General features: G+C 38.7%; 1 protein-coding gene across 3 annotated transcripts in view; it reads left to right on the top strand.

The window, feature by feature from the left end:
* Window positions 1-25,437, top strand: part of dennd2b (DENN domain containing 2B) — a 68,094-nt gene that overhangs the window by 14,938 nt on the left and 27,719 nt on the right. For all 3 annotated transcript variants that reach the window (XM_057329481.1, XM_057329472.1, XM_057329489.1), the window contains exons 2-3: window positions 16,123-16,221; window positions 24,177-25,421. In XM_057329481.1, coding sequence (XP_057185464.1) covers window positions 16,145-16,221; window positions 24,177-25,421 — 1,322 coding nt within the window. In that variant the 5' untranslated portion in view covers window positions 16,123-16,144. The remainder of the gene's footprint in view (window positions 1-16,122; window positions 16,222-24,176; window positions 25,422-25,437) is intronic.

The raw sequence follows: 25,437 nt of genomic DNA, 5'->3' as shown, positions 1-25,437 counted from the left end.
GTAAAGTAAGGGATTACTCTTATTTTTTCTGTAATTTAATTACAGTTACTTTTGATGTAATTAAACTAAATACTTTGTGTAATATATGTGTGTGCAATAGTGGAATTGACATCAAAATTCAAAGTCTAACTTTAAAATCTGTGCTTTAATGTATAATTCTCACATTTGTAATACTTTGGTCAGTTAATAAGAGTACTTTATGTAGTTTAATATTATTTATTTAAATGAATTAAAAGAGCCCTTTCATGTCTATCCTTGAATCACTTAACTCATCAAGGTTGATGTAGGATATAGAAAGTAATTAGTAATAAGTAACTAAATACATTTTGGAGAGAGTAATTTGTACAGTAATCTAATTACACTATTGAATATGTAATTAGTAACTAGTAATTAATTACTTTTTGAGAGTAACTTACCCAACACTGTTGATATATGAGTTGTTTCAACAAAATGTTGTTTTTCACAGCTGTTAGGACATCGCAAAAGATAGAAGTTAACACGGAAAACACTACATTGGATAGGATTTTTCCTTTATGTCAGCTGCATGTGTGGAACACTTGTCAGGGAAGAAAAGGCAACATGTTTTTGAGCACATTAACACTCAGCTGTAATTCAGGTAAAAATATTCTCCGAATTCGCCACGTGAAACATTGATTCTGACTTCCGACTTCCATAAACTATTTGAAGAAATCCAATGTGAACACTATGTAGAGCAGTGGTCTCCAACGTGGTTCGCGCGGGCACCTAGTGGCCCGCATTAACTTTTTGAGGTGCCCGCCATGCACAGGGCTCAACAGTAAGAGCTGCACATGAATGATGCTCAGGACTATACCAATCCGGCGAGTGCTGCATCGTCATGAAAGTTTATCATTTGCACATGTTTTTAAGCTTTGCCGATGTAAATATGAAAAGTTTGGTTCCAAAATGAGATAACGTCATGAAAAATCATGTTATTTTTATTGTGCATTGCAATTAATATAAATCAAACTGCAGTTGGTTTGTTTTGATTTAAGCCATAATAACTCCAAAAATACAGCTAACTAACACAATAAAACACAATGAAAACATGATAACATAATAAAAACATTTTTAAAAACGAAGTTATCTCATTTTGGAACCAAACTCTTCATATTCAAGTGCAAAAATATGTAAAGGAAAACTCAATTTGATCCCTGTGAGCTTAAGAAGATGTGTGTGCTGTGCGCAGACATATCAAATGCAAAGACGCACATAAATCCTTAAAAAGTGCATAAAAAAACGTATGCGCTGAATTGAGCCGATTACATTTTTATCCGACAAGAAGATGTGTGGTGTGGAATGTTGTTCAAAAATGCTTTAGCCAAAGTCTGACAGGAAAGTAGTTCGGTATTACCTCCCATAACAGTCTTATACAGCTGCGTTCCTAAAGAGCATGCCTTCACCTCCGAAAGCTGCGTGTTTATTGTGCTCTGAGCAGCAAATCATTTATAATATACAATATAGCCTATTTATGAAATAATACAACCTACAGTTATTCTATTGCAGAAACCAAAATTTTCCTTAGTGATATAGGTTACCAGATTATAAAGAAGGTCCTTTTTTGTTCTCTTTGACTCACTGGACTGGACAGAAACAGTGCTTAGTAGCAAATGTTTTATGTATTAATTCTGCATGCGCAAATTCAAGTTAAAATTTTAGTCCTTGTGGATAACGTTACCAGCCCGACTGAAAACGTTAACCAAAAATTATTATGTATGTTGCAGTCAAGGGTGAAGTTGGTATCTACATTAACGAAGATTTGGAACAAATGTCATATGTAATATTTGTTAAACAATGTGAATGGCGCTCTGGCGAGACAGATTGCAGCAGAGTGAGTGGGGTTTTAGCGGACAATTTCTGATTAGAATAAGTAATTGTCAGGGTTGTGTGGGGAAGAACCCAATTGCGAGCAGCAGGGAAGGGGTTAACAAAGATTTTATTAACAAAAACAAAACACCCTCGATGGGGGAAAACTAACCTAAGAGTATCTACACAAAATAAAGACTTCCCACGTGGGGGCAAGACGTAAGGACAGGATAAACAACTAAACTAACTGAAAAAACAATGACACAACGTCTTACGAAAACACAGAAGGGTAACAAGGGCAGGGCAAGGTAACTCACAAACGTATAATCCACTGACAAGGCAAGGAAGCAGGAACACGAGCAAACACAGTGACTTTTACAAACAGCTAAGCACAACGAACGAGCACAGGACAATGAACACGAGGGCATAATATAGGGGAAACTAAAAAGGGAGGATAACAATGGGCAGGTGTGGGTGATGAGACACAGCAGGAAAGCTGTACGAGGAACGAGAGGGGCGGGGCCAAAGACGAGACACGAGAAAGTGCATGGCATGTAAGAAACAAACAATGCCATGTCTTTCTCACACTAGACACAAGGGATCTTTCACGATCCTGCCACTAGACTAGAAAATCATGAACAAGGAGGCAGGACCATGACAGTAATAGCATCATAAGGTGATGACAATTCCAAAGGATGTGAAAAAATGGCCCTGCTTTAACAAATGTAAACAGTTCAAAACAAAATGCATGTGTAACAGTATGCTGGATCCGTGTATTAGCTCTTAAAGTGAAGGTAGGATTAATGTATATTTAATTTAAAGTCGAGTTTATGCAGTGTTATTTCACATTTTAATATTTTATTCAATTTCTTTATGAACCATTAAAGGCGCAGTTCTTAATTAACAGCGGCCACTAGCGTTGTATTATAGATTTGCCATGAATCGCTCAGTCCAAACACGACGGTGGCCACCACAGTACAAAAAGATGTCGTTCTCATGTTGACGCAGGGAAGAGATTTTCCGGGCATTAGAAAGACTGTAGAAAGAGTTATGACTTATGTATTACATAAAATAAAAGGTTTGTGGATTTTACGTTTAAAAAGAAGGATAAAGTCAGCCAGGAGCTAGGACCTGCGTTAATATTATAAAGACTTTACAGCAGAGACACGTTAGCAGATATGTACTCACAGATATCTATGGAGATACTTTCCAGCAGAGAGAGACGTTGGAGAGAAAGATCGTCTAAAAATCATCCCCGAGGAGGTTGCTTTGATTCGGATCAGTATGTGAGTAACATACTAACATATCAAGATATGTTGTTGTTGTAATATTAGCTGTGTGACGGAGCAGTTTTGAGCGTCATTGTTTATCTGGAACCGCTTTAATATTGTACTCGTCCAGATACTTGAGAGAGAGAGTGAGTTGGAGCTGAAACTGGAGAGCGAACGAGAGCGCGTTTTACTCAATGATGAATAAACTTTCAGTTAATCCGCGCGGGTCACATGCGTTCCGCACCGGAGAGCACAATCCGTACGGATCACGGATCTTCCCGCGATCCGTTTCACCACGATACCGCAGCGGAGAGGAAGAGAAAAAGCGCGTTGTAGAGTTGTTTGTCCGTTTAGGGCTGCTGTACAAAACATGGCGGCGAATTCAATGTATGTAGGTCCGCTCTGTATGTAGATATAAACAGCTTATTCTAAGGTATTAGAAACATAAAAGTTCATTATGTAAGGTCTTTATACACCTCTGAAGAAATAGTTTTGTATATTATATTGTATTTCTGTCAATAGATCCTCCTAAAAATGCCGTATTGTTCCTTTAAAACATAAAAAAATTCTAATTTAACCACTCTAATACCCTATTCTGTGAATGGTTATGGTGGTATAACTAAGGTGAAATTGACTGTAACAAAAAACATAAACATTAAAAGTAAAGGATAACAAAAAATAATGCATCACATCACACAGTTTAAAGTTTGAAAGTATTTTTTCATAATATCCAAGTAGCCCTCTGGATGATTTTATCTCTTCGGGTAGCCCTCGCTTACAAAAAAGTTGGAGACCCCTGATGTAGACCTAGTGCCATCGGTTACAAACCGAGCACTGAAATAAAACTGATCCATTTGACTTTTCAGATTCCCACGTCATCTTGAGCAGCATTCCACAATTTCCTCAATGTGAAGGAAAGAACTGTAAACAGCTGAAAGGGAAGACAGAGAATGAAAAGGGCTTAAAAATTGGTTCCATCTGGCCTGTCCAGTCAGCACTATGGGAGCAAGGAATCTTGGGTATTGTGTGGGGAGCGTGCAGCTGCTGGGAGCTGTGACAGGCCAAGTTGCACAGTTCATGAAAGGCTCAGAAGGAAAGACATTTAAGCAGCTCGGCAGGGTACAACAATCCCTCTTACCCAGAGCCCCCAACCCAGAGACAAACTCTGTGTCATTATTCAAAGACTTGGGATTGAAACCAAGTCTAAAGGAAACAAAAGCCTCCCCTTTGCATGCTCTGTGTTGGATGGATAAACCTCTTCCTTTTATCCATCAAACTTTTCTGGGAGATTTTAATTAGCAGCTCCAGAGGGATTAGTCCAGGTGAGAGCGTGTTTAAAAACTTCTCATCGTTCTAGAGACACATTGGTCATCTTTTCTTGCCCCAACACGACATAGTTGCATGATCACAGCAGCATTAACATGTACCTCATGCAGTATATAAATCTCTGCAAGAGACCTGATGAAGACCATATGATGGTGCGCGAGGTAAGAGCCTGGAATGGGGTCCCTCTCTCCCGTGGTATTTATACTGTAATCTAACCACCATTCTCACACAGTCATGTCTGATTTGGTAATAACAACATAGAGTTTACAGGGTACAAGGAAAGAAATGAGGAAGAGAAATGAATGAGCAAGCTCTGAGGGGTAACGAAGTTCAGGGGGAGCTGAAAATGTACAGTAGTTTGTTGTACCTCTTGTTTTAAAAAGACTTTAGAGGCTGAGCTGCTGAACAGCAGGGATGTTTTATTCATTCTGCCAAAGAAATGGTGGGAAAATTAGGCACAAATAATGTGCAGAAGTCAAATGTGCAAAAAGTCCTACATTACCCTATAATATTGGCAGGACAACCGAAAAACATTTTCCATCTTCAAACGGAATTATTTTAACTTTTCCGCTTTTTGTTTCTTCCTTTTTAATAACTTGCTGTGTTCACTGATCAACAAAATCAGCTAATTTTATGTGTAACTGTCTGTTGCTTCCTGTTTATTGACATTAGATGAATCCCTCCCAGTCTGTTGAAGAATTCTCCTCATTCTGAAACTCCAGTGTGTTGAATGTGAAGTTTGATGGACAGGGCAAATATTAGTGCATTCCTTTAAATAGAGCTCTGCTCATCTAGCCAATTGACCTGTCGTCACTGACAAGACCATGGCCCTGTGGTCTCATCTTGAACCCAGAACATTCCTCGCTGTGTCATTCATCCCGAAGGAGCTGGTCAGATAGTGTTTGTTTGAACCAAAGATAAAGGAGCTTACATTTTAACCACACTGTGTTCAAGGACATATCGAACAAAGACGTTCTCTCTTCTCTGTCATGTAAATATATAACTATTTTTGGAGTGATGAGAGCTGTTTAAGCAAGTCTATTAGACATTTTGGTGGAAGCTTAGGAAGTTTAATAAGTGTGACATCCTCGACTGACAGAAATGTCTGCAATGCTTCTTGTTAGGCAGTGGTCAGTAGGGATGTAACGATTCACTCAGCTCAGGATGCAATCGATTCAAGATTCTGATCTCACGATGCGATTTATTCACGATTTATTTTTACAAAATGAGTTGAAACAAATTAGAAATGAACGCCTTCCCTTGCATTATTTCTTAAATGCTTCACGTTTCTTTGTATAATAAAATTATGTTTTATTTCAAATAACAAAACTAAACTGCAATTTTATAACAAATTAATAATAGAAAAAGTCTCTTTAATATAAACAAACTAATACTGTCTGTGCTTTTCTTGGATTTTTTGCATTTAAGAAATATCAGCATGTCCACGTTTAGGTTTGCAGTGAACATGGCGGCCCCTGCTGTTCAAAAAATGTATTGCGATTCAGTTCAAACCTCAACCGATTTGAATCGTCACACATTATAATCGATTTTCAACCGGCTCACGGTGAATCGTTACATCCCTAGTGGTCAGTGATACTGGACAGGAGTGACTATTACACACATCATAATCAGAAAATCCTAGATGATTCCTAAGATCTCACTGCAAAAGGTTTTGTTTATCTCGACACATTTGTTATCTTTTAATAACCTCTAAACCTCTTACATATTCAGAATTAAGGTCATCTATTTTGTTTTCAAAGAAATGGGTGCAGCTCTTGCTCTTCCTGTTGTAGATAAATATCTGAGTGAAAGAGATGATTGTTCCTCACTGCTTTGAAATGGTACCACTGCTGATGAGAGGGTGACATGGCCGTTGAGCCATTAAACATGGAAATTGGTGTAATGAATAATAAAGATGAATGTTTAATGTGACCAGTTTTAGGAGAAGAGGTAAAGCGGATATGGTCGCCATTTCCTAAGAAAGCAATATGCCATAAAGCTAACTTATGCCCATGACCTCGGTAATTGCATTTTAATGTTTTTGTAATACAATGTTGGAATAAACCCAGCTTCTTTGTAGTAGGGCTGAAACGATTCCCCGAGTAACTCGAGTAATTCGAATACAAAAAATCATCGAGGCAATTTTTGTTGCCTCAAAGCTTCGTTTAATCCATTTAACTACAGTACACACGGAGCACTGCGTTTCCCCACGGACCGTTATTACTGACGCACAGCCCGCTAAACTCTATACATGTTACAGGGCTCTCAAGTCTCACGCATTCACCGTGAGACACACGCAATTTAGACTGTTCACACGCTCACACGTATTTCTCATGCTGATAAATAAGTGATAGCTTATTGAAATGGTGAACTGCTATTTTACTTAGTTTTAGTCTATTTTGCGAGTGAAACTTGTTTTCCGGCTGCATTGAGTCCATAAAACTAGATTCGGACTAACGTTAGTGGATGCCGAATCATGTTATTTACACATGCCATCTGGCTGTTCTGCGTGTCTGAGTGAATGAACTGCACTTTATGAGGACATAAACACATGAACTTCATCTCTAGAGTTGCTCTGAGAGTTTATTTCAGAACATTTTACTGAGTGAAGCTAACACACTAAAAAATAAGCGTCTTCCGACGACCTGCCAAGATGAAAGTCCGGTTAACACTGTATTTTTATGTGGACAAATATATTACTGTTTAATAGTAAAAAATAAAATAAACTAAAACTAATTTAGATAAACTAAATGCGTCATGCATGAGCTGAAGTTAGTTGTTTACCTTTGAAATTATTCTTTCTAATTTTATTAATGTTTCTTATTTATACATTTGTATTAAGCCTATATTGCATTTTGAATGTAATATGGCAATGGAATGTACTAAATGGGTTTAGTTTTCACAGATATTAATGTATGCAATTTCAGCAATAAATATGTAAATTTTTCTAAAAAGGGAACAAATTAGTTGTTCATTTTAAGAGACCTGTCTTCTTTTCTCTTGTATATTTAGTATTGCTCTTTAATAAAGAAAAAGTACTTATTATCCGAATACACGATTAATCGATGGAAAATCAGTAGAATACTCGATTACTAAAATAATCGATAGCTGCAGCCCTACTTTGCAGTCATCCATGCAGTGCTTACTGATGTAGAACAACATATTAAACAAGTAGATTGTCAATTACATTCAGCAGTTCTTAATCTTCTTCCAGTCTTCTGTGATTTAAACAGGTTATGCATGTTTAATATAATCTTTGAGTCATAACTTGTTCTTATTATGAAGCAAGCAGTTTTACTGTATAAACGTGATTCTGCATCCATGTATTTTTAGTACATAAAATACTATTTCGTATTGGGGTTTTTGGGAGTAGGGTTTATTTATTTGATCTTTTCTGTAGCTTTGGTTTGTAAGCTAAATTTGCCTTGCAGTCTTAAAGGGATAGTTCACCCATAAATGAAAATTCTGTCATCATTTGCTCGTCATCTTGTCATTTCAAACCTGTATGACTTACTTTATTTTGCAGAACACAAAATAAGATATTTTGAAGAATGTTGGTCACCGAACAACGGCAGTTCTATTGTATAGACACAAAGCCAATGAAAGTTATTGGGTACTGCCGTTTTATGGTTACTGACATTCTTCAAAATATCTTCTTTTGTGTTCTGTGAAAGAAAGTCATACAGGTTTAAAATGACAGGGTGAGGTGAGTAAATGATGACAGAATTGTATTATTAATGATAGTGAACCTTTAATAATGTAACATATTCCCATGTTCTGCTGGCTTTATTTTTACAGCTGCTCACCATGAATAGCTCAGTAAAAATATTCAACCTGATTGGAAAAAAACTTGTGCCTCCCATGTCATAGCAAAAAGAAAATATTTACATTTTACGCTGTTTTGGTTAGCCGCAGTTTTATCTCTCTTTGCAGCTAGTACGATTTCCCTAAAGTAACAGCAATAATTGAGACATTTTCGAATGGAAATATTCTGTGTAAAACACTGCATAGGAAGTCGTCTTAACCTTAGGGCAGGTGCTCTTGTTGCAAACAAAGCATTATTCAGACTTAAATAGAACAAAAACTGAAATTAGGACCGAATACAATGGTCTCTGTTCAGTGCCAGTTTGGTAAGTTAAAGTGGTAGTGCAGCGCTATTGTGTTCCTTACAGCAGAAGACATCATGAATAATTCATCAAGAGCAAAAACATTTTACATTCCGAAGTCTGAATAAGAGCCTGCAGTCAGTTTGAAAATGAAGATTCATGTTTTTTGCAGTCCTCCGAAACAGGAAATAGCTGACAGAAGGAATGCTGTCTCTCCCCTCATCTGTCTCTGTTGGGCTTTAAGCTCTGCTTCTGGTTGGTTGAATACTGCATACAACAGCTTCCTGTAAACAAGCCCCCAGTGCACCCAGCTACACCCATCGCTCTCTGAGGGCATTTATTATTGTTGTCCTTATGAACTCACAAACAAACGAGTGTACGCTTGCCAAGATGGGAGGCCTTTTCCTTTTGAGTGTGGATAACTAATCTTTCCCACTTCTGCTGTCCTCTCCGGTTTGATGGGAGGAAGTGACAAGTAGTATATATGCACATGGCACTGTGGTCATGAAGGGTGGAGATGTGTTGATTAAGATGTGTTGAAGGCACTTTTCAGGTATAGTGTTTGTGCTGCGGTTAAGAGAGAGCATCTGAGCTCATTGTTGTATTAGGAGTTTTGGGGTTATAAAGACTAAAGTATTAGATTTATAGTTAAACTGGGGAAATGTGTTCAGGAATAATTTTAGGGACTTAATTTAATGCTCATCAAATATTTTCAAGCTTTGTTATGGCTTTAAACTGACAAATTGAAAAGCAGCCCTCTCTTTCTCAACAACTAACCTGAGCACCTCTGTGCTCAAAGATCCCAAACCACAACTCCCTGGCTCAGCTTGTAAAACTTATATCTGCCATTAAACAGGGGATTATTTAGTCCTAAGGTGCAAACGTTCATGGGAGAAAGCAACCACTATTTAATGAACCAAGAGACTAGCTTAGCTTAGCTCTGCTTAGCTTGGCATGAATACAAACACGCCGTCCAAACATTGCTTCTTACACTAAAGGCATTTGGCATGGCTCTCTGATTCTACAAACAGATTTTTTAGAATCTCTGTTTCACTGAAAGTCTCTGTACCTTAAATTGCAGGTTCGGGGCTGCTATTCTTTCGTCTGCATGTTTCGTCTGCAAGTCTGCTTTATTGTCAATTCTGCCACATGTACAGTACATACATATAGATGATTGAAATTGCATTACTCTCAGACCCATGGTGCATACAAATAACATTAACACAGAATAAAAATACAACTTTACAAGCAGGCGTATTTAAAAAAAAGGTCGAAGATAGGTAATGGCAGATAGAGTGCAAACCAGTGAAATATACAACAGTGCAGATGTGAGGTAGTGCAAACAGCTTATTGGTCTGTTTAAAGTGACAAAGATAGCAGGCTTTGTTTAACCTGTCAGAAGAGGTAGTTATATATATAATACATGTACTGCAAAACAATGTGGGGGATTTGAATGAACTTTGGTGTGTAACTTCTTATGCTCCATTTGTCCTATACAGGCATAAATCATACCTCACATCATGTGGCTTTTTAAATAACGTTATACTATTACTTTGCTTTTTTCCAAGCTATTGGAATGAGGGGTTTTGCCTCACAAATGATTGTAGTTAACATATAACAGTTTAAAAAAATCCTATTTTACTAGGGAATGTGAACTGTGGGCAGGGAGAGGAGTGCAGACTGAATAGTGCTAATGCTGTCGGCTGGAAGTTATTTTTAAAAGATTTCTGAAGTATGAAATGTATGTGCTTTATTTGTTATTAATTTAGCTCATGACGTATAAAAATGTTGCATCATAAATTCTTTGCATCATAAAAATATAGTCAATTAATGTGACCTGTCATATTGAGAGACCAGCAAATGAGGTATAGCAAGCATCTATCAATTTGCATTGTACCATTTTGTCTAGGGATGTCAATTTAGACAAATTCCCATAATCGATTTTAATTTACATTAACGATCAATTAATCGATTACTCGTTAACATTAATACTGAAATATGCCTCTGCAGTGGCATATAAGCATGACAGCGCGCAAAATCCACGCAAAACACCATCTTCCTCACCTGAATAAAAAGGTTTCTAATAGGGCTGTGCAAAAATATCGATACATGTAACTATCGCAATATTTTTTTTTTCAATAGTGTATCGATAGTGATACCTCTACTATCGATATTTTTTTAAAATCATGTCATATACATACGGCCAAAAGTAAGTGGAAGCGAGCATGGTGAAAAATATAAGAACATTTGGAGCACATAAGTCACTTGGCTACTGCAGTGCATTAGACAAAAAGTTTATTAAGAAAAGTAACAATGACATTTATTGTGCTTTTACGGATGTGACACCAGCGCATTTACAGCACGGATGAAGCAGGGGTTTTATACTGCCCATGTTCAGTGTTTTAACTGTAATGCACCACAACAGCCAAGTGACTTGTGTGACCCACCTTATTCCCCTGTGCTACCCACATGAGGGGCGCAATCCACAGTTTGAGAACCCAAACCTCTGATCTAAAGGTCCATGCATCGCACATCATGGCCACTCTGCAGAGGTAAGGGATGTTTTGACACTTATCCTTACAGAAAAACCCAGCATGTGGTGGACAGCATGTTGTATTTCTAGCTCTACATTTTACATTTTCTATTTAAAGTATTGCAATATGTTGCAAATGTGTATCGTATCGAAATACATAGCAATATATTGTATCGTGACCCATCTATCGTGATATGTATCGTATCGGGAGGCACTTGCCAATACACAGCCCTAGTTTCTAAGTTTAAAAAAATGCCTAGTAGCATTGTTAAAATGAATCTCTGTGATTGATAATATAATAAAATTATGTATTTGATAATTAACATATGGACCAATATACAACGTGTCGCCAGACTCATATCATTGCGCGCATCTGTGTGAGAGAATAGGTTGATTTGTTATTATAAGCGTGTTATTTTCTTTCTAAATGTGCATAGGACACAGCGCATGGACGCTATCGATAGTATTACAGAGAATCTGTAGAATTCGAAAAAGGGTGTTTTAACTCACAAATGTCCATAACGTGTTACAACCTTTAGCGGTCCTGAAGTTGAGACTTGTGTCTCACACTAAGGCATAATTTGCAGGTGGGAGGAGTGGGACATGTCGCCACCACTTTTTGCCAAGTCAATTGTGTCCCGAGCACTTATTTGAATAAAACTAAGCTTGTGGAACAAACACGCCGCAAACAAGTGCCGCTTGCGCATCCATTGTCCAAGCACAAAAAATGTGTAAACCAATAAAGAAGTGTAATTTTAAATTATTTTAGTTATTATATAAATATTTTCGTTATTAAAGTATTGTTTTCCATTGATTTGACCGACCCCAGCGGGTGGGGGAGGACTTTGTCCCCACCACTTTTGAAAACAAAGTTACACCACTGATCTCACATAAATAACATAATTATTTGTATTACATGAGCAGAAGCTAAAATAACAGTTAATTGATGTGCTATACCATTTCGAATAAAATAACTGATAAGCAGTCCACATGCGATCAATGCAAACCTAAAAACCCTGATGGTACTGTACACTTTAGGAATGCCGGTGAGGATAATAAACTTGTGACAACATACGTTACCGATACCACACATTATAAAATAAAATATCTTTGCATTTCGCATCTATAGCGCTTATTTTGATCTGCAGCTTTAGATCTTTTTTCTTTGACTAAAACAAATGCTTAAAATGTTTCTTCATTATTATTCTTAACGAAAAACTCAACAATCATAAAATAGCCTAGTATCATTACAAATGCACTTATGGTAAACTTTTACTAACAAAGGCGGATGGTATCCAAGGAAAAACAACATTTTCTTTTGATACCAATAGTTATTCATTCATTATTTACTTGTAATTAAACAACAACAAAAATAGTACACTGACAAACTTGCTTATATGAAACAGAATGTTTATTAACAAAGCGAATAAGACTGATAACATTGTACCTGTTTTGTAACGTAAATAAATTCAAAGATCTTCGGATTTTCCCTTTACTTCAACACAGTTTGTGGTTTATTATTATTTTAAATGAAAATGCAACAATAAAACAAGGACAACGCTACTTATATTAAACGAAGAAATAAAACTTTAATTAATAAAAGCTCTCCTCCACCTTGACCTGTCAATAATCGCGCCTCACGACTGCGTCCATTGTTCAAATTAACTTTCTTTTTATTTCTATAAAAGAAAAATGAAAAACTACGGTGTGGTGTGTCGGGAGCCAAGTAATGTAATAAGCGGATAGCCATTGCGTTTTTCCATGAGTCTGCTGTATGTGTTATGTGCATAAGCCGCACGCACGTGCATGACTTTGAACTCGATCATCATTAAGTTATTTCGATTAAACTGTTATCGACAATTAATCGATCGTCGATTAATCATTAACATCCCTAATTCTGTCATAAACAACAACTTGCCAAACACATTAAACACCCCAGTGTAATATTGGCGCTGTCCTTCTGAAACCTTGGATGTCCATTTTTCACTGGACTAAAACACTGTACTATGATTAAATGATTAAATACACATTTTGACAAGCACTTTTTAATATTTTTATTGGTTAGATATTTGCAAAACCCAGTGGCAAAAATTAAGAGTGACTAATAATAAATGATTATGACAAAAAAGAAAAATCAATAATATACAATGTTTCAGAACAAAATCAGCTATATGTTACATCTATTGTGGCAATGACTTATATGGGTACGTTTTACCTACATTTCTTCTGAAAATAAAGAAGACATCTGCTTTCAAGCTTGCATTTATTTTCTCTTTCTGAATGGGAACTAGAGTATGTTATTTCTTGGTAGCTGTAATACAAATCAAAGTAGGGAAGGAAGGAGGCGGGAACCGGCGAACATTTAACAACTTTAATCAAAATAAACAAACAATAACACAGAAGTAAAAGGGCCGACAGCCACCTCACGGTAGACTGCCGGCAACACAAACATAAATAAAACTTAACACATGTCCAAGCCCGGTCCTCTCTCATCAGCAGTCCTGTCGCTCGTCCTCTTATGCTCCCGATCTCCTCCATGAGACATGCGGGACCGGTGTGCGCACAGCTGATTCCCACTATCACTCACGCCACCGGCCCCGCCTCGTTGCTTCACGGCTCTCGTCCCGCCTTCCTCGTTACATACGCCCATCGCCCCTCACAGGCCGGGGGGTACCACCGAGACTGTGCTTACTCCCCCCCGGGGAGCCAGTCTCGGCATCCGCAGCCCCTGGGGTATGCACAGACGAGACGAGAGAACGGAGACGGAAGCACCAGGAGCGACAGGGACGAGAGAGGGGAGAGAGGAAAAAAAAAATTGGTCCGGTTCTCCGACAAACTGTCGCTCGGTCCTCAGCCAGCCGAGAGGCTCTTCCTCGCGGTGCCATGCGGTGGTACTGGACGCTCGATGGACGGCTCGATCCTCCTCCACCCCCTGGCGGCCGGCGATGGCTCCTCCAGCTGAGGGCAGCCGGCAGCGAGTCCCCCGTTTCCTGCTCCTCCCCTTCACGGCAGACGGCAGCAGGCTCCGGCCCACGGGCAACGGCGACAACTCCTCCGCTCCCTCTCGGACGGCAGCCACCCCACCTCGGCCCAGGAGCAAGGCAGCGAGCTCTCCGTCCCAGCCGACGCATACTTGCTCCAGCATCACCGCCTCGGGCAGCCGCTGGCGGACGTCCCTCGTCCGCACTGCCCGAACTCGTCAGCACCGCGATGCCCCTCGGCGGTGAGGGCTCTTCGACAGCATGTCCCTCCTTCCTCCCGGATTTCGGCACCAATGTAATACAAATCAAAGTAGGGAAGGAAGGAGGCGGTAACCGGCGAACATTTAACAACTTTAATCAAAATAAACAAACAATAACACAGAAGTAAAAGGGCCGACAGCCACCTCACGGTCGACTGCCGGCTACACAAACATAACTAAAACTTAACAATGTCCAGGCCTGGTCCTCTCTCGTCGTGCCTTCCTGTCGCTCCTCCTCTTATGCTTCTGGAGCTCCTCCGTGAGAGATGTGATACCGGTGTAACGCACAGCTGACACTCATTATCACTCTCGCCACCGGCCTCGCTTCGTTCTCTCACGGCTCTCGTCCCGCCTCCCTCGTCACAGTAACTTTATGTATATCCTAAGTGCCTACTGTAGGATTTATTACCTGGATCTAACACGCAAACCGCTTTCTCTGAAGCTTGCTGGGTCTGTCTGTGTTTCTGGGATGGTGAGGGATTTGTTGTTTACAATACAGGGATGATATGTATTTTTATTAGAGACTATACGGTCCATATTTGTTGTGGTTTAGATCAGATTTTCCATCCAGGCTTAACCAATGTCAAATTTCATATCTGAACCTTTTGGAACTTTTCTTATACTCACTAGTTTATATTAGGGCTGTCAACGTTAACGCGTTAATGCATGCAATTAATTTTTTCAAATTAACGCGTGAAAAATATTTAACGCAATTAACGCAGCATCCGTTTGTTTTGACATTCTTTGTCTAGCGTTACATTATGTAATCACGCTCTTATTCGTGTACAGGCTTTTAAACCACTTAAGCGCGATTTTAAACAGTTGCTTTGATGCGTTCAATGAAGATAGACAGCTTCTAAACTGTGGGACGCGGCAAAACGCAACGCGAGGTCCAGTCTGGTGTAAACAGTCATGGGCTGAAGGCTGCGTCGGTGAATCTCTGTCAGACAGCGCATCCGTGTTAAGTTCTCTTTCGTGCTTGAATGGATAAAACCATACAAGATTATGTCAGAAAGCCCGTTTTGTCTAGCATTTTCTTAAGCAAGACTTCAAAGTGTAAAATAAAATCTTAAATGAATGCAAAGAGTTGTGAAAATGGGAGTGCGGTGACGGTCAGATCTGCGTACTGAGACAGCTCTTAAAGGGGCCACGTTCTTAAACGTGCTGCTGTGACTCCTGTCACTAATGTTAATCAAAGAACAAAATAAAAGAAGAAATCAATGTGATTTTGTAGCTTTAATGAGAATTCTTCTGCATTTAATTGATAATTTAGCATTAAAGACTGTAAAGTGTTTGAGAACTTCCTTCAATTTCTGTATATTTCATGATAGCTCTCAATTATATTGTTGAATGGCTATAATTAATGTTAAAATAATCAATTTAATAGAGACATCAGTTACAGTACTAATATCAAAATGTTTTCTTTCATTCATAAAATGACGCTGTTAAAGAAATATGTTGTTTCTACATCAATTTGAAGATTAAATGTGAAATTATTAAAATGTAAAAGTATATTTTAAAATATTATTGTTATGTGTGATTAATTGTGATTAATCACAGAAAATGTGTGATTAATCCGATTATTTTTTTCAATCGATTGACAACACTAGTTTATATGTTTGCCCTCCGCTGTTTATAAAAACTGTAACAGCTCAGAAAGGTTAATGTAGTTTTGTATTTAATATATATATAAAAATAATTGATATACCTTGTATGGCCATAGAGATGTCATCAGAATAAAAGTGTCAGTTTAGTATTTATATTGCCATAGTACATTTGCATTTATTATAGATATTTTCTTACCAATGTTTTTTTTAACAGGCGAGGGAGCCCCTAGGAGGAGATGACTGCCAACAAAAGCTCCAAAGCTTCACAGAGAACAGCAGAAGGGTCTAAAGGCCCACAGGATAACTTGGACAGGTAGGAGCCATTGTGATGCCAATACATGAGTCAGCAATCTATTCTCATGCTTTCTCGGTTTTTATTGTAATCAATCATTTAGGTAAAACAGCAACATAGAATGTATTCACCCGGGGCCGGATTCAAGAAACTGTTCTTAAGACAAAATATAAGATTGTTCTTAAGATAAATTATAGGAAGTTCGTAAGAATGTTCGTAAGTGCGATTCTCAAACATTTCTTAAAACCTTCTCAAATATTTTCTTAAGAACATCTTCATTTTCGTCTTAAGGATAAAATAATGTGATTACACTCGCTTGCTCGTGTGGTAACTGTATATGTTTATCTATACAATTAACTTTGTAACTTTGTGTGTAACAAGCACATCGCATTTTTATATAGCCTATATATATTAGCATGTGATGTGTTAAATGGCATTTACGATCGCAAGTTAGCTAATATGTTAGCAAGCGTTAAAAAAATATAATATATTATTATTGGTGTGTTACTACGGCATAATAACTTGTGACCCTCTCCGTTTCCAGTCCCAGAATAATGTAAAAAGCACTCCGTTTTTAATAATGAAATCTAAAGTAAGGGAGCTAGACCTTATCGTTATTATATCAAAATAAATATTCCCTAATGGCAAGTAAACGTCAAAATTATGATTCTGGCTCAATACAATACACGTCACATGTGAAACAGCCAAATACACGTCACATGTGAAACAGCCAAATACATGTTTAAACATCTTACCTTTTGAGATTTAAAACAACCGTGAGGCTGCCTAAGATCAATTTAGAGAACATTTTTAAGAACTGTCTCAAGAAGTTTTTTTCAGGAATACAAAACATTCCTAACTTTTTTCTTAAATTACAATTTAAGAAAAACATGGCAGTTAAGAAGAATTTTCTTCTTGAGAATGTTTTGTGAATCAGGCCCCAGTGGTGTAAGTTGTGTAGAGCCATAAAAATGAATATAAGAACAAACTAACACTTATTGTGTATGGCAAGTGTTTAAAAACGATCCAGTTTCATTTGGAGCCTTCCCTCTAAAAATGCAGGTTATTTTCAACCCAGTATTGGGACAGAAAGGGACAAACCCAAACATTGACCACGTTTACATGGACGTCAGTAATCTAATTATTTGCCTTATTCTGAGTAAGATAATATATACGATTAAGGTGTTTACAGGGTTTTTCCTGCATACAGAAATTGGAGGCGGCAGCCTCCGTCAAATGTCGTGCTGCCTCAGCCAAAATTATGTTGTGAGTCTTCTCAAGAAATGCTGCCTGCATATAACCAACTGTCATTTGTAACTGCAGTTGCGACATTACGCCACAGTGTTGGCGCTGTTTCGTTATCAGCACACTGAGGCGCTAAAAAGAGTTGCAGAACAAGAGCCAGCCTGTGTTTCACAGCTGTTTGTTTAGCATCCAAGTACGTTTAATTTCTTCAAATTTATTAAATTAACATGACGTACATCATTGTAATGTCTTTAGCTGTGCAGTCGGATCGTTGAATCAGCGTATACTGTACACAGCGAGTTCGCCAGTATGAACGCACATTGCGCTTAGAACGACTCGCACACGAATGACTCATTTGAACCGATTCATTTAAACTATTGAACTTTTCAGTCACTAGCGAATATAAGAGATCCTTGAATCATTTAAAGTGAACCACAGAGAATGCAAGATGTGAATGAGCTTTGCTCATTTAGAAAGACTGGTTAATTCAGTTGGCTATTGTGGGCTGAAAAGTAGTTGAAAATAATAAAAAAATCTTTATTTGATTAAAAAAACATTTCTGTTTGGTTGAATAAAAGTAATGTTTTATATAACTTAATAAATGTCATTTTTATCTAATTTTGTTAGAACTTTTAATGTGTCAAACTCAAAGTCACTTTGGTTAAGCCACTTAAAGGTACGGTAGGCCTACGTGTGTGTACAAGATCAGGATGGCACCACCTCCACCTCATTTTGAGCCAGGAAAAATCCTGTGTTTACATGAGTTGCTTTAAGAATATACCTTTCATGTTCCCGTTTTACATGTTACACTACATATTTCGATTAATGGCATACGTCATTACGTCCCTAAGCGACGCCCTTTGATGTTCCCTCCATAATTTCATGTATCAACAAACAGTTCGTCTTCGCCATGGTACCACATACAGTTTTTGGTGTTTGATTTATTTTCTAGAATTGTTGGCATCTTTCTTGTTTCCCGTTCGGACCAAAAATGTGCTTTCTTGCTTGAAGCCATGTTGTTTGCCGTAAAACGAAACAGCTGTCCACATCTGTGCGTGTGTGTAACCTGTCGCAAAGTGCCGCGAAAGTTCCTACGCGCCGGTAATAATGCGATTAAGCTGTGTACATGTCTATACCGCACTTCGATAATGCGACTAAAATAAGAGTACTCCACCCGTCTTAATTCGATTTGTGTTTACTACGATTATGAGTTTAGACGGATTAAGATCATCAAAAAGCTCTGTTTACATGGTCCATTCTTAATCAGAGTATTGTCTTAATCGTGTTAATATCGGATTATTGTTGTCCATGTAAACGTGGTCATTGTGTTGATATTTAACCTTTTCAACCCAACCTGTGTTGTTTCCTCCCAAAATTCTGGGTTTGTCCCTTTTTGAGCCAACGTTGGATGGAAAATAACCCAGCATTTTTTAGAGTTGAATTTTAACCTATTTGATATTGAACAGTGTTTTTAAATGTTATCTGTTCTGGGGTAAATCAGGGTCTCTACTCACTACTTGTATGATCTCTGTAGAAAAACAGATGGTCTTGTATATGGACTATTATTTCAGTAGACAGTCTATCGATTGTGTTTAAATATAAATACATATTGACTCATCATACATTAAGCAGTTATAGTGGATTTGCAGTTCATATTGTTAATGTTATGTAGGTGTTGAAATATGTTTGGTAGTTTTTTGATTCATGTTATATTTAGATTGATTGTAAATCAACTAAATCAATGTTTTTCAAACTCTGCCTGGAAGCCTCAAATAGTCTTTGTTCTATTTGTGGACACGAGGCTTCGTTCTGTGAAGCTTTCCGGTAAGTATCAGATAGTTATTGGATAAGAAACAAGTGAAGAAAAACATTCTGTAAAGAGCTATAGGAGTTGCTTTCATAATTATCTATCCACGCTCTCTGATGTCAGAGATATTTACAAAAGGAAATTGTGATTTATGTGAATAAGTGCAGAGAAAAATGATGGCGTAGATTCTGCTACCCTCTGTAGAGCCTCTCTTCCTAGACATGGATATTAAAGCTTCTGCTGTAAATCACAGGCAAAGGAGAATGCTGAAGAGGCAGATTTATGTCAGATGGGGTGGCGGTAGGTAGGCCTAACACTAAGAATATGCGCTTTTAATAGCAAAGATAATAGTTAAAAAAATAACTCGGTCATAAATGAAATATTCACATTTTTGTGGGGGAAAACCCACTGGATCTGGGCTTGATATGTTGCTTTTTGATGTGTGTTCAACTGTTCATGGAAGTGCATAGCTTCACCATGCTGGCATGGCTTTCAAACAGGAAATGGCCTGTGGTTGACACTGCCCTCAAGACCCAGGAACAGGCAGAACGGCATTGGCTTTCCCTTGGTCCATGTGTGGCCAGACCAGCTGGCTTCCCCAGAGCTGGACTTGTTTTTACTGGCCCTATCAGAGCTCTTAGAGGACCTCCTCAGACCATAGACATGAACTCATGGTGGACTCAGTGAAAGAAGCTGAAGCTAATGTTTTTCTTGTGTAAAGGATGTTACACGAGCTTATTATTGCTGTTATAGAAACAGCAATCATTTATGACAGTGGCTTCACACAAACAGTGAAGTGCTCGTAAAATAAACTTAGAACAACTCTGTAGATGAAGTTCATGTGTTCATGTCCTTGTATAGTAAGGTGACCAGATTTTTTTATGAAAACCGGGGACATTTCCTAGTTAAATGGTCAAAATATAATTGAAATCTCATTTGCTATAATCAATCAATTAAAAAACGGGGACAAAACATTTTTGTCTTTTTTTTGTTGCACGTAATTATTAATAGTTTTTGTACCATTACAATTAATTACAATAGTTTAAGATTTTTTGCAGATCAAACTGACCATAACTGGTTTTAAAAACTCTATGGAAAAACATTTTACAATGTTTGTGGTTTTGGAAATGGACCTTTACATTAAAGAGTACATTCCTCAATATTTTTAAGGGCTTATTTTGGTTTATGGAGTGTCCGACAACAAGTTTATGTACATACATGATGTAAAAATACTATTATTTCATAATAATAAGCAGTTTTTATTACCTTACTTCTTGACTGACTCTCAAATGATTCGTTCCGCGATTCATCTGTGTAATCTCCGCCTTTCCGCCAGCGTAGTCTGATCTGATTGGTCAGATAGTGTAGTCTGCTGTGATTGGTCAAATGGTCTAGTCTGCTGTGATTGGTCAAACGCGTTCAGCATGTGTCGCAAATGGACCGCCTATCATTACTACTGTATTACGGTTTGCAGGTGGTTGGATATTAACAGTGTATAGAGAGAGATGGCGTCGATTTTACCTTACCAGTTCGAGCCCGAGTCTGACGAATCATTCTTTAATCCTTATACAGATGCCAGTAAGAAAAAGGACTGTTTTAGACACTTCTCTTGTAACAGTTAGTTATCACGGCATACAGTGTACGGTGTTCGTATCTTCAGATGTTATTATAACTATAGTACACCAAGCAGTTCTTGAAATAAAGACTTTGTGAGTTAATATGGTTGAACACATACATTAGCGCAACGAGTTTATAGCTAACGTTAGGTAAACAAACAGTAACAACCCCAAAAATAACGGTAACGTTAGCTAAACACAGACATGAGATAACGTCACACAAATTTAATTTTAAGTAAAGACAAAAATAAAGAGTCACACTTACAGGTTGTGATTCGGTGGAGCTTACAGGTCCAAATAAAGTTGGTATTGCAACATCTTTTAAGGAAAGACGTTTAATGTATCCTGTAGTAAAGGCGCCAAGATTGATGAAGCAATCTTCGGTAAAATGACGCGCGCAAAGTAAAACGTTCGGTTTATACTCCTTTGGTGTCGTTTGAAAAATAAATAGTAACCATTTCTTCCTCAGAAGTTCTTCCTTTGGTAGTGAAAATAAGACTGACTTAGTTTCACTACATAGAACACAGCTTCTCTTAGACATGATGCACATGTCACGAACGAGCTAGTACAGTGTTTGGGGAGGAGAGAGTTAAGTTTTTGCAGTCAGTCCTAGGCGGGGATTATTTCTAGTGAAGTAGATACATTGTGGTTAAAGATTCGGACAGGTCATGACTTGTTCGCGTGATTCAGAGTCGATTACCTTTTTTATAAGCTAATAACTTTGTTATTCGTTCACCTTCGGATTTACAACTTGGCAGATTGCTTACATTCAAACACGGCAAAATTAAACACTTCATGAAATGTATTTTTTATGATCTCGAAGAATGTACTCTTTAAGCTTTTTATTTGCATTTTACGCAAATTTTGAGCACATGTCCTTTCTGCGAATGTGGTAGTTGTCAGTGTAATTGCTATTGCTTAGATAAATTATTTTAACGTATATGTGGGAATCACTAGATCGGTGATGGGAATTCTGTGTTGTGACGACGGAAAGTTATGTTAAAGTTTAAAATTTCGTACAAAACAATCCAGCTCCCTGGCCTAACCCTGTTATATAACGCATACAAAAAGTTTTACTTTAATTTAAAATGAGTAGTTAGTACCTTGAACCCGATCACTTTTACTCTAGTCTTTTGATATTTGATAATAACTTGATGATGCTTTCTCATGTCTCGTCGTACATTCTTCATCGCTCAGCGGCACACGACTAAAGCTGCGTTCAGATTATAAGCGACAAAGCAACATAATCCCATTCATTACAATGGAGAGCTGGAGACTTCCGGCGACACGAGCAGTCGCAACCGTTGGCGACCAGATGGGTGTGTCTAGCCATGCAACAAATTTAAGAAACCTTCAACTTCATGCAAATGAAGAGCGACATTCAGAAGCGACAGCCAATAGGAAGATGGTAGAGCTAACGTGATCAGTGGACAGCCAATAGGAAGATGGTAGAGCTAACGTGATCAGTGGATGTCGTCACTCAGGCAACCACTAGTGGGAACGCCCACTGGCGACTTGCAGCGACAAAGTCGCTTATAATGTGAAAGCAGCATAAGTAATTAGTGTATCTTACAGCCCCCTCTGCTGGTGTAAATAACTACTACATGGTTGCTCTGGTAATCCGCAGCATATGTTTATCGGGTTTTTTCAGTGTATTTTCTGATTGTTTTGGACAGCTCCAGTCGTGGACAGAACACCAAAAACAGGGACTGTCCCCGGAAAACGGTCACCTTATTGTATAGGTGTGCGCAACTCATTCACTCATAGACACGCAGAACAAGCAGAGGACATATTTAAATAGTAGAATTCTGCTATCTTGATTCCTTCCATGTTTTCTCACATCTCACAGATCATAGGGCTCTAGATCAATGGACTCAATGCAGCCGGAAAACAAGTTTTAATCGCAAAACGAAAATAAATAGTGATGTGCCATTAGTTAGTTAACCTCACACACGAACAAGCACAACGACAAACTCACTTCACACAAACAAGTGGCTCTGTCTAATGCACCTGTATCACTGCTCTATTAAATTTATTCATAGCACAGACCGTTTTTTTCGTAGCATGTGCGACACTTTACAGCCCTGCCGGGTACAAGAACTCTTTGGTTATAATCATTCTTTCAAATATCTTTATCATTGTTCATCAGAACAAAGAAATGTAAACAGATTTAGAACACATGGAAAGTGAGTAAATGATGATCCCTAGATGAAGAATGATGAAGACTCATATCAGGTCTTTTTGATTGCCATGAGTTTGGGGTGTTTTAAATTAAAGATAACAACACAAGGAAAACTAAACTTTTCAAAAACAGAAAAAAAATTTGGTTAGTCTGTACAGACAGCCAATGTGATGTGTAACATTGATGATGATATATTTTGTGAATGTTTCACATGAGGAGGATGACTATACAGTCATTCTAAAGTAAGACCTGCAAGGCTTCTGGTGGAGTGGCGTTTCTCTACCCTTTATAGGGCGTTATGGTGAGATATTTTGTTGATCTGTCCCAACCTGCACCCTGGATCATTCTCTTGGCCTCCTCCCAGCTTGCATTTGTTATTCTAACCACTGCTGTGACATCAGATCTGCTTGCCTCAATTTCACTGAGGTGTGGGCCAAGTTTAGTTTTAGTTCCTGGAAGCTCAGAAACAGCACTAGATTTTGAGGTGGATGAGAAAGTGTTTGTGCGTCTGAAGATACTGAAATGAGGTCAGCAGAGTCTTTAATCATACTGCTCAGCAGTCAGCAGCGGCTGTTTGCAGAGTGAACAATGGGCCTGGGAATGATGAGGAGACAGAGGTTGACATGTAGACAAAGAGAAACAGTTGCTACACACAGCTAAGAAAAAACACTAAGGGTTGATGAGGGTGAGTTCCTTTATTCTTTATCCCTTAATAATAATTAATGGTTTCAATAGCTTTTGATTGGGAGGTTTATATGAATGTTCCCAGACTGATTATGTGGAAGAATCTAAGTATGTTTTTTGACTGTTCTTCTGTGTTTGCATTGGCTTTATGTGAGAGGTTTTAGCTGTTCCAAAATTATGTCAGATTGTTATTTTATCCCATGTTAGTCCTACCTAACATTCCCTTTGATCTGGAATCCATCTTTTAAAGTTCTCGCACTTACATTTTCTGAAACATTGCATGATCATGTCTTTAGACATGTTCTGGTTAGAAAACATTACAAAACTTAGTATTTACTCGTTTGGGTTAAAAGAGATTTTTTTGCGCATGACTTTTCATATTTATTTGCCAACCACAATTTGTGAAAGATTTCTGAGTCACTGCTGGTTGCTCTTGTTTCAGGTGTCAGTCTGTGTCTTCACCACTTTCTACTGGAAAAGAGCCAAGTTCTTCTCACCTCAGTGGCGGTGAGGACAGTCAGCCGGGAAGGTACGCAAAAGCTGACTCTAAACTTTGGAGCCAAAGGAACTGGAGCTGTAAGACAGCCAGTCTAAGAAGTGGTTTCTCACTCTCCACTGACTTTGAATGTCAAACCAGGCTCACCAAATCTCGGAGCATCGCGTGTCTGGACAAGAAGCTCACCATCCATAAGCCATCAAGTAGAGACAACCAGGAGCAGAAGGAGAACCAGCCACAACAAGGCCCCCTTGTGGGGGATGGACTGAATACTGGTCCACTCAGCTGGAGTACCCTTTCCATAGGACCCACCACCAACCTTGGGCACAAACGCACACTCTCACTCAGCTGTACTGGAACCTCCACTTCATCCGTCCCCATACGCAAAAAAATCTCAGAATGGGAGGGTCGGAATGCGGCTCTGCCTAGAATGAGCCTTTGCTTGGAGAAGAGGCCTGGAGGTGGCAGTGAGGGTTGCCCAAGCCTGCTGTCCTCACCCTGCAGCGAGAAAACCTTTGACTTTAAAGGTATGAGGAGGATGAGCACAGCATTTTCAGAGTGTTCCTACCCCGAGACTGAGGAAGATGAACGTGCATCTGATAGAGAAGCTCCTGTAAGATTCCAGAAGAGACCTTCAAAGGCTGAGTCCTCAGGGATTTTCCTGCGTACGCTCTCTGCGCGTAAGGAGACCTCAGCCGTCCTCAGTCGGATACAAAAGATTGAACAAGCCTTGAAGGAAAGGCCCTCTCCGTCACCACCGCAGTATCTTAGCAATTGTTATGGTCTTGACAAGTCCAGACAGAAGTCTTTCAATATTAGTGGAACAGAAGATTTAGACAGCACTTGTGGCAGCAAGCGGAGCAGCATCTGCTCCGTGGCCACTGAGCCTGAAGCTTCTCCAGGCTCTGAAAGACTCTCAAAGCTCAGGCAGAGGTTTAGCATCAGCTCTATGAGGTCTGAGAGTCCAGAACTCCCCTCTGCACAGGACTCTTCTGGACCCACAGTGAACCCTTTGCCTAAGCCCAAACGAACATTTGAGTATGATGCCAACCGGAACAACAGGGGCTTGATGCCCAGTAATGGACTACCTCCCACCACTGAATCTCCCCCTCCACTTCCCTCAACCCCGGCACCTGCTGTAATGAGAAATTCCAAGACTGACGAAAGCTTGCCTAGGAAGACTCAAGATAGGTAAGAAATGTGATTC

Source organism: Triplophysa rosa, linkage group LG1 (assembly GCF_024868665.1).
Source record: "Triplophysa rosa linkage group LG1, Trosa_1v2, whole genome shotgun sequence".
Lineage (NCBI taxonomy): Eukaryota > Metazoa > Chordata > Actinopteri > Cypriniformes > Nemacheilidae > Triplophysa > Triplophysa rosa.
Note: the sequence above shows the minus strand (reverse complement) of the source record. Positions and strands in the feature narration are given on the sequence as shown.